This window comes from Trypanosoma cruzi, genomic scaffold (assembly GCF_000209065.1).
Source record: "Trypanosoma cruzi strain CL Brener 1047053516851 genomic scaffold, whole genome shotgun sequence".
NCBI lineage: Eukaryota > Euglenozoa > Kinetoplastea > Trypanosomatida > Trypanosomatidae > Trypanosoma > Trypanosoma cruzi.
Window position 1 is genome coordinate 17,684 of NW_001849577.1, and position 9,577 is coordinate 27,260.

The 9,577-nt window shown below is 43.3% G+C and overlaps 6 protein-coding genes across 6 annotated transcripts, besides 15 other annotated features; all 6 read left to right on the forward strand.

Moving 5' to 3' along the window:
* Positions 1-6,061: a sequence feature (heterozygous, non-Esmeraldo-like haplotype).
* Positions 77-1,297, forward strand: Tc00.1047053503687.10 (regulator of chromosome condensation (RCC1), putative; the record flags this gene model as incomplete). Its single annotated transcript, XM_800973.1, has 1 exon — positions 77-1,297. One exon carries the CDS (start codon positions 77-79, stop codon positions 1,295-1,297), a length of 1,221 nt encoding a protein of 406 aa, XP_806066.1.
* Positions 1,430-1,457: a microsatellite.
* Positions 2,307-2,327: a microsatellite.
* Positions 2,401-3,516, forward strand: Tc00.1047053503687.20 (glyceraldehyde-3-phosphate dehydrogenase, putative; the record flags this gene model as incomplete). The annotated part of the gene is made up of 1 exon (XM_800974.1): positions 2,401-3,516. One exon carries the CDS (start codon positions 2,401-2,403, stop codon positions 3,514-3,516), a length of 1,116 nt encoding a protein of 371 aa, XP_806067.1.
* Positions 3,657-3,679: a microsatellite.
* Positions 3,857-3,895: a microsatellite.
* Positions 3,896-3,931: a sequence feature (AT_rich).
* Positions 4,007-4,030: a microsatellite.
* Positions 4,081-4,536, forward strand: Tc00.1047053503687.30 (hypothetical protein, conserved; the record flags this gene model as incomplete). The annotated part of the gene is made up of 1 exon (XM_800975.1): positions 4,081-4,536. The coding sequence occupies one exon, from the start codon at positions 4,081-4,083 to the stop codon at positions 4,534-4,536; it is 456 nt and encodes a 151-aa protein (XP_806068.1).
* Positions 5,065-5,086: a microsatellite.
* Positions 5,171-5,191: a microsatellite.
* Positions 5,258-5,286: a sequence feature (AT_rich).
* Tc00.1047053503687.40 (40 kDa cyclophilin, putative) lies at positions 5,312-6,376 on the forward strand (the record flags this gene model as incomplete). The annotated part of the gene is made up of 1 exon (XM_800976.1): positions 5,312-6,376. One exon carries the CDS (start codon positions 5,312-5,314, stop codon positions 6,374-6,376), a length of 1,065 nt encoding a protein of 354 aa, XP_806069.1.
* Positions 6,062-6,576: a sequence feature (areas merged during assembly that could not be assigned to a particular haplotype. This can correspond to areas where the two haplotypes were merged or to regions with more than two copies in the genome that were merged during assembly.).
* Positions 6,433-6,507: a microsatellite.
* Positions 6,577-9,577: a sequence feature (heterozygous, non-Esmeraldo-like haplotype).
* Positions 6,698-6,729: a sequence feature (AT_rich).
* Positions 7,802-8,482, forward strand: Tc00.1047053503687.49 (hypothetical protein, conserved; the record flags this gene model as incomplete). Its single annotated transcript, XM_800977.1, has 1 exon — positions 7,802-8,482. The coding sequence occupies one exon, from the start codon at positions 7,802-7,804 to the stop codon at positions 8,480-8,482; it is 681 nt and encodes a 226-aa protein (XP_806070.1).
* Positions 8,705-8,844: a sequence feature (T-rich).
* Tc00.1047053503687.58 (AMP deaminase, putative) lies at positions 8,998-9,577 on the forward strand (the record flags this gene model as incomplete). The annotated part of the gene is made up of 1 exon (XM_800978.1): positions 8,998-9,577. A coding segment is annotated over one exon (580 nt), but the record flags the coding sequence as incomplete, so codon positions are not given.

Sequence of the window (9,577 nt, forward strand, 5' to 3'; positions counted from 1 at the left end):
CGGTCAGAGGTGATTATTGTGCATTTTTAATTTGTCAGCGGTTTTATTTTTTATTTGTATTTTTATTCACTAAAAGATGCCCGTTCTAGCGACAGCCGGCTCAAATCATCATGCTCAGCTGGGCCGTGAAGGCGACTCTTCGTCTTTCGAGGTCCTGAGCATTGAAGGTGATTTTGTTCAGATTTCTTGTGGAGCTCATTACACCTTGGCGTTGACAAGATCCGGCAGTGTTTACGGGTGGGGACGTAATGAATCTGGCCAACTCGCGCTGGCTGCGCCAACTGTCAACTACCCTACTTTAATTAACACTTGTTTTGATGATCGTGTTGTGAAGGTTTCCTGTGGAGAATCCCACTCTCTTTTTTTAACTTCTTCGGGGCAGATTTACGGCTGCGGAGAAGGTTCTTGTGGACAACGGGGAGATGGTACGTACCATGGTGAATGCTATGAGCCTAGACGAGTACTTCTTGATGAAACTGCACGAGATGTTTTTTGTGGTGCACGTACATCGTTTGCCATAACGGATGCTGGTGATCTTTTTGGTTGGGGAGAAACAACAACCGGTATGCTTGGCCCCAAAGTATGGCACACACCTACATTGGCCGTGCCAACTCGTCTTTCCGTTGGCTCCTCGCGAACGCGCATTGCCCTTGTAGTTGCATCTGTAAACTTTGCAATTCTTGTAACTACAACAGGTGATATTTTGGGTGCGGGGAGTAACAGTGATGGTCAGCTTGGAATAGCTGATTGTTGTACATACACATGGAGACCCATACGAGATGTGGGGCGTGTTTCACTTGTGGCCTGCGGTCGTCGTCACACTTTATGTTATCAAGTAGAAAGAAAGCGTTGTATTGTCCTTTCCAACAAAATTGAGTCATTTAAACTGTCTAAACCGACGGGACTTGCAGCAGGGGACGATAACGTCTTTGCGTGGACAGATGGAGGAAGCAGTTTGTTTGTTTATGGGCGCAATGGAGACGGGCAGCTTGGTGTTGGTGTCATCCCATATGTTGAAAGGCTCACAAAGGTTCCTCTCCCGATAAAAGCAAATGTAGTTACTGTGTCGTGTGGGCGAAAACATACTTGCCTCCTGCTTTCTGCAGAGGAAGTGCAGCGCGGGAATTACATGGTGTTCATGGAAGATTCTTTTGCAGCTGATGGAACTTACTTCTGGGAGACATTTAGGGAATCGGATTGGAAAAAACCTTCATTTGGATGGGTATGCACAGCCACATCGTTTGCTGCTCTGATAACCGGAGTGTTAATTGCAAGGTTTTACGTTTGCCACCGATAGAAAAGAAGAAAGTAAACGGCACAAAGTGAAAAACAAAAAGCCGTCATGGGTTAAAGGGTAAAAACTGGGCAACATGTGGGATAAAATTGCCTCATTTCCAGCCTTTTTACCAGTAAAAAAAAAAAAAAAGAATTTTTTTTTTTTTTTTTTTTTTTTTTTTGATCTATTTATTTATGCACCTATCAAGCCAAAATTGCCATTTTCAAAGAAAGCTCTCATTGCTTTAATCCGCATTGCATGGTAAAATAATTAAATCAATAAGAATACATACATATTCATGGCTAAGGCTTCTTTATTTCCACCAAATGAGGGAAAGGGTCTGTTGTTCCTGTTTTTGGACAACGGGGGAGGGTCAAGGGGTTATTTGGGATTGGCCTGATGGTACACGTACGGATAATACACACTTACCTATTTATTTATGTATGTTTGGGATTTTGTTTACAATTATTGCTTGTTTCCTTTTCGCCGCTTTGTTGTTATTTGTTGATGATTTTTTTTTATTGAGGAAAAGGTGAACCTTCAACAAATTCGAGTACGTGGACAGAATGTCCTTTTTTGTACATTTGCGTGTGTTTTTGGTCCTAGAAACCTATGCAAAGGATGTGTGACCAAATGGGGACAAGTAAATGATAGCACTTCTTGTTTAACCCGCTTTTTATTTCTTTATTTCTTTAGTTTTGCTTCCAGGGAAACCGCGTTTGAAGGCATCGAGCGCAGCTCTTTCTCCTCTTCTGTTCTACAAACTATCCGCTGCCCTCCACGCGGGGGAATCCGGTGGTTGCGGTTCCGCAAAGAGAATGCCGCTATGTGCGTTCGCAACGTGCCCGGGTTTTGTAGCATGTATGCCATTTGAATTTGTTTATTGATGTGAGTGTTCTATGAATTTTTTCTGAGGTGAGCAATATAGGGCACATTGAACGAAAATTTGTCCTCCCATTTTTGTGTTCTTTCTTCTTCGGGGTAAATGTGAAAAGGTTTCATCCAGACGCATATTTTGTTTTTTTATTAAATTATTATTATTATTATTATTGTGTGTGTATTTGTTTTTCTGTATCTTTATTTCATGTTATTTTATTTTTCGTTTTCTTTTTCTTGGCTTTGTGATGCCGCTGCTGCTTCTGCGGTGGCTACGACGGACAGTGTTGCTTTTTTGCCATTGGAGAAGAGTGATAAGGATGGAGGATGTTGTCTTGCCGGTTTGTGTGGGCATTAATGGCTTTGGGCCAATTGGGCAGGCCGTTCTTTTTTCCTCGTTCACGGACCCTTTAGTGAGCGTGGTGGCGATAAACGATGCTTCCATGAGTATTGACTACATTGCATACTTGCTGCGGCGCGAAAGCTCTCTTTCTGCAGGGGACAGAGCCTCAGTGTTGGTGGTTGGGGAGTTTATCTGCATCCAGGGTTCTCAGAAAATCCGTGTTTCACATAAGCATGATCTTGTGGAGATTGCATGGCGAGATGTCGGGGTGCAGTACGTGGTGGAGTGCACGGGACTAAGCTCCACGCGAGAACGCTGCTGGGGACATGTTGCAGGAGGTGCCAAAGGCGTCATTGTTGCAGGACAGAGTGCGGACGCCCCAACTCTCATTGCTGGTGCAAATGACGAAGAATTGAAAAGTGCGTGTTCCGTTGTGTGTGCTGGCTCCCCTGTTGCAGTCGCCCTCGCTCCTCTCATTCGTTTGCTGCATGAGCAATACGGTCTAGAAGAGTGCTCCTACACCGCCATTCACGGTATGAGACCAGTGGAGCTTACAGCAGGAAGGTCTAAAAATCCGCAAGACTGGCGCCAAACAAGAGTGAGTATTGACAACATTGTTCCTTATATCGACAACGGGAAAAAGACTATGGATAAAATTTTCCCAGGTCTTGTGGGACGCATCTCAGGAACTGCGTTTCAGGTCCCCGTGAAAAAAGGATGTGCCGTGGACATGTTGGTCCGGTTGAGCCAGCCTGTCTCGAAGGAAATGTTGGATCAAGCTCTGAAGGAAGCTGCTTCAGGTCGACTCAACGGAGTGCTTTCTTACTCAAAAGAGGACCTCATTAGTTGCGACTGTGTGCCAAATGGTAAGCTGTGTTACGACGCAACAGGTTCCTGTTCTCTGCGTGATGGGGAGGCGCAAAAACTACTGTTATGGTTTGATATTGATGGTGGTTACGCGAAGAGGCTTCTGTCATTAGTGGTGCTTTTGCATCAGATGGGTCCCAGTGACGGGATGTAGACTTAAATTTGAAGAATATGGAAGAAAGGATATCAAAGAAACAACAACAACAACAACAGGCTTATGTTCCCAAAGGAAGTTTTTTGTAGGAAAAAGATGTGCCTCTCCACCCATGTATAATATTTTATTTTTGGTGCTTTTTGTTGTTGTTGTTGTTGTTGTTTTTTCATTTGTGTTTTCTCCAATGGGATGAATGATGTCAATTGACCCTACACTTCTTTGGGAGATTGTCTGTTTGCCAACAACAGCCCATTTTCCTCTTTTTCTTTCTTGTTTTTGCCTCTGTGGTTTATTATCGGGTTGTGTTGCCTGATGACAATAATGTTTTCTCTTATTTATGTATTATTATTATTGTTATTATTATTATTATTGTGATTATATATATATATATATATGTTTTCATTTTTTTAAATTTCTCATCCTTTCCACAAAAAACAAATAAAACGCTGCCAAGGAAAAAGAAGGAAAGGATTATTATTATTATTATCTTTGTGTGTGTGTGTGTGTGTGTGTGCTGTTTTTTTGTCCCTATTGCATTATTCACGCATACTTTTGACCACACCAATGACTCTGAGCGCATTAATCTGTGAGGCAATTATGCGGATGGACCCTTGGACGATTCTTTTGGCTGCTCTGGTCCAACAGCTGTTTTCAATGGTTTGGTTTGGTCTCATCGTGAAGACAGTTGCGGACTACTATCTTGCCGCCGACAAGGGTGTGCGGAGGGTGGAGCACATAGTGTACCGATACTCTCCTGTTTTTTGCTGCATCACCACATTTGCTGCCGGTGCCGCCCGAGCCGTCGCCGTTCACACGATTATCACTGTTTGCAATGGCAAGGGACTCTGTGACTACCAGACGGCCGGGGTGGTGGTTGCACTGCTTACATGCATCAACCAGCACCAGTTTTTCTCGTGTCAACGACCTTTGCCACTTCTGCTCACAGAATGTGGCTACGAGTTTGCCGCCGCTCTTCTGGCATCTGTCTGTTGTCTCGGCATGCAAACCTTTGTTCTCTAGATGGGGGACATCCCGCCATTTTATGTTACTTTATTTTCCTGCCTGTCTGTATGTTTGTGTGTGTGTGTGTTTTGTACTATTGCTTCCACCAATTTCTTTTGATGTACCACGGAAGATGTCGCCGCAGCGAGTGCTTCTTTCCCGCTTTTCGGCAAGCACTCACCGAATAGAGGACGAGCGAGAAGGAAAGAAATAAAAGCAAAAAAAAAAATTCTTTTTTTTTTAAGAAACAAAGAAAACAACTGAAAAATGTATGAATTAAGAGCAACAAACATGAAGGGAACTCCATTTTATGAATCCAGAAGAAAAAAAGGAGAAAAAGGGAAGAGTGCATGACATGGAAAGGAGGAGGTCATACGATAGAGCGACTGCTCCCTTTTTTGTTTTGTTATGTTTTTTTACGAACTATTGTATCTTATTCATAGAGTATATGCTAATTTTTTTAATGCTATTGGTCGACTGGGGGAAGTGGACACGGTTGTGTTCGCAAAAGACGCATCTGATAGACGCCGAGGAGCACCTGAAGAAATATATATATATATATATATATGGAAATGAAAGAAAGAGGCGCTTGTTGAGCATTTAAGTTTAAGGGTTATTTCTGTTCTTTATTCTTTCTTGATATATTTATATATTTATTTTATTTTATTTTATTGCTCTTTTTGGTCGACGGGTCACCTGGTTTGGGTTTAAGAGGAATTGTAGAAAGAAAGAAAATCCCAAAATAATTGTTATAAATATATATATATACATTTGAGCTGCTGGGAAGACGGACATGGGGAAACTCTGTTGGCTTCAGGTTTCGATTGGTGGTAAGCCAGCAAAGGAGAACATTCTTCTAGAGCTGTTTGACGACATTACACCAAAGACATGTGCCAATTTTCGGGCGCTTTGCACGGGCAATGAGGGCAAACTGACAGATGAGACGCAAATACCAATGACATACAAGGGCAGTACATTTCATCGGATTATCGCTGGCTTTATGATTCAGGGTGGCGACTTCACGAAGCATAATGGTACAGGCGGTGTGTCCATTTACGGCGAACGCTTTGATGATGAGAACTTTGATGTACCTTGCGACAAGGCTGGTTTGCTTGCGATGGCAAATGCCGGACCAAACACCAACGGTTCCCAGTTTTTTATCACTGTGAATCCAGCACAACACCTTACGGGTCGACATGTTGTGTTTGGCAAGGTGGTTCGTGGGATGAATACCGTTCGGGCTCTGGAGCACACCGAAACTGGTGCGAATGACAAGCCCGTAAAACCGTGCGTGATAGTTGATTGCGGGGTCACAGATACACTTCCTGAGCCGGAACCTCAGGTCGGGGGGGACACCTTCCCAGATTATCCGGAGGATTGCACTCCATCACTGACAGATGCAGAGCTTCTTGATGTGGGGGAGGAGATACGGCAGATTGGTAACAAATTATTTAAGGCATCGGATTTTGAAAACGCCATACAGAAGTATGAAAAGGCCGCACGGTTCGTAAAGACAATTAACAAAACCACTGCAAACGATGTGGCTGTTAATGAGAAATTGATTGCCTGCTACAACAACACAGCTGCATGTGCAATAAAGTTGGGCCAGTGGTCAGAGGCGAGGAATGCCGCGTCGAGGGTTCTTGAGCTGGACAATTCCAACGCCAAGGCGTTGTTCCGCCGCGGATTTGCCTCTCTCAGTGCGGGCGATTCTGAATCTGCCGTGGCAGACTTTACAAAGGCACAGAAGTTGGATCCTGATAACACTGAAATTGTGACAGTGCTTCAGCAGGCGAAGGAAGCAGAGAAGGTTCGTACCGCCAAATTGGCTGCAGGATTGAAGAAGATGTTTTCCTGAGATTAATTTTTGTTTTGCCATCGCTGTTTCTGCTGGATTTACTGAAATATAATCCTTTATTATTTATATTATTATTATTATTATTATTATTATTATTATTATTATTATTATTATTATTATTATTATTATTAATTTAATATTCGCTGTATTTTTTTTTTTTGTTCTCCCATGCATGATGCCGCGGTGGAAGTTGTCGAGGGCTTTAAAAGGGATGGTTTCTAACATAGCCCAAGGTGCGTGGGGAAAAAAACGGAAAAGAAAAGGTTGGAGGGTATTGATATGGATTGAAGTTGTGATGTATTGCATGTGTGGATACACGCGTTTTATTTATTTATTTATTTTTGTTTTTTTTTGTGTGTGTCTATTTGTATCGTTGCCTCGAATCCGTTATTATTTTACGCGTTTACTTCTCTGAACCACATGAAATTAGAGAGGCAAAGATGACATCGGCTTCAGCTCTTGCCGTAGGCATTGTGGTAGGGGTATTTCCTACAAAATCACCCCCTGCGGGTCCCCTGGTGGTTGTGAAGGAATTCAGTCCATAGGGGGCTGCGTTTTTATAACGAGTTGACGGCTTTGGGTGGAGGGAAATACGAGTGCCATGTGCAGTGTTTCGGAAGCTTAGTGTTGAGAGTGTTGTGGTCAATGCGATCTCAGATGGGAGCGAACCAAAGGAGGTGTAAGTTTCTCTTGGATTCTACTGTCACAAGACCAGGAAGCTGAAGAACTAAAGGGAGAAGGCGAGGTTGCTAGGGTCTAATCAATTTCATTTGGTGGAAATATTTCTGACATTCTACAAGTCAATTTCATTTGGGGCCATGCGCCATGTGATAGACTTTTCTGACGTGCCGGTTGTGTTTTCAGGCGATACTGGGTGCAATTGTTTTGAATTTTTTGAGCTTGCTTGTTTGTGTATGCACGTTCTTTTCCCCCTCTGCCGCTGGGATTAAAGATGAATATTGCTCAGTGTATTTATACCATCTGATGCGTACAGTGATGATATTGTTGGGCATTACAGCACATGTAAAAGCGTGCCTTTCACCGTCAACAGCAACAGCCTTTCTTATTGCACTTCTTTATTCTGCATGCTGTGAATGTCTCTATCGTAGGGAAGTTCATCTGTGGTTTGCGGTCACAGGCGTGGCCGCTGTGCGGCGTATTCTCCTTGGCGTAGGGCAACAAGCATGAAGTATTCGAGTCTTGGGTTGGTGATGGCTTGGTGGTGGTCTTAAAGTGGGTTTGTTTGTTTGTTTCCTGGTAAGATCTTTTTGCAACGAGAGCAGCCGTAGCGATGACGGTGATGAACTTTCTCTTTTGGATGTTTTCCTTCGTATCGTTTATGCGAAGGAAGAGTAGGGGGCGCTAAACGCCTTTCTCGAATAGGGTACAATAAAAAAAGTAGAAGAAGAGGAGGAAGAAGGAAAGATGCTCGAAGCAAACTCGTATTCGACGCCGCCAAACCTCACATTAGCGATGGTGGAGGCAAAGGAAAAGGAGCTGGAGGAACGTCGCGAGAGCATACGCAGACGACAGCGTAGTATTGCCGCGGAGGTGGGACCACCGCCCAATTTCCCTCCAGCGTTTTTGTGCATCAGGCCACAGGTATACCACAACATCAAGGAGCAAGTACCCGTGCACTTACAGCGTTTTATGTATACTCTGTGCGCGTTGTATATATGCTTAATTGTAATGATTATTTACAATATTGCGTGCGCTTTTGTGAATTTTTTAATGGGAGGAAGCACCATGCAATTTGCACTTTCTTTCCTGTATCTTTTGGGAATTCCCGGTGCATTTGTTGTGTGGTACTACAATGTTTACTGCGCGACGAAGGATTCCTCGCAGTCTAGGAAATTGATGTCATATTTTGGGCTGCTTGTTGGTTTGATTTTTGACGTATGGATGGCGGTCGGCTTGTCTGGTTTTGGAGGATGTGGGTGGATAATAACACTGGGACTAACACATAATGCTCCTGTATTTATCCCCTTCTTGATCTCCTCCATTCTTTGGTCTCTGCATGGAGCTATTTTCTTTATTATGCTTTTGCGATTCTGGCGTTATCAATCGCATAGCGGGGGGTCGCGTTATGTGAGTAATGAAATGTAGAATGTGACGTGGCTGTTATTCGTAGTGCATTTCTTGTATAGCCTGTTTCTCCTTCTTTTTGTTTTTTGGAGGAGTTTACTTTTACGTCTAATTATTGTTGTTTTTTTTATATATTTGCCGTGGTTGCGGCCTTATTACTATTGATTTTTTTTTTTTTATTGGTGTTCTTGTGTACGCTTCGGTTAGTGGATATATATATATATATAACTGTGTGCAGCTCTCTTTCTTTTTTGTTTTTTCTTTGGGCGTGATTTCCAATCAAATTTTTCTTTCTGTGTTTTTTTTTTTTTTGCTGCAATTAATTTCATTGTTGTTATTTATTTATTATTATTATTATTTTTTTTTCTTTTTGCATTTTTCTTGCGTGTGATATCTTTGCCCCACAGGGAGAGGAGGCGTGTGTGTTTGTGTGTGTGTGCGGGACGCAAAAAGGCGAGAAGGCAAACACAACAAACAGCGGAGGAGGAAAACAGGCATTTGCCTGTTTCCTCAACGAAATCAAATACGGAAGAGCCATGTCCAGGGCAACGAGTTTTCGCCTGGATTCCACGAATGAGTATGGCGAGGAAGATCACTTGCAGCATTCTGCCGCGGGGGAGAATCGGCGGCTATCGCGGCACAAAATTACCATTAGTCATGGCAACGCCAAGTTTTTAAAGTATCAGCTGCAGGAATCCCACATGTTCAAGGTTGTTATAGACGGTGATGACGGTGGAGTGGACATGCGCAAAGTTCACGAGCGCATTGAGGCTGCGCTGCGTATGCGACCCCGCTACAAGAAGGTGAATGGGCGAATCCAGATGCCTCCGTTACCGTCTCGTGTTCGGATATCCCAAGAAAACGGTGTCTACAAACTGTCCGATCATGATGTTTCGCCCATGTACTCGTTGCAATCGTGGTCCACCTTTGCGTCTGATGTGCAGCATCTACGACTAACTGTTGGGAACACCACCTGCATTAAGGCATGTTCGCATCGGCTCAACATTATGCAGGAACGTTCCAGAATGTTCTTTCTTCTTAATGCCGACATTGAGGAGAAGCACAATTTCCGCAAGGCCGGGGGTGTTTTCTCCAAAGCCACCAAAGTGGACAATT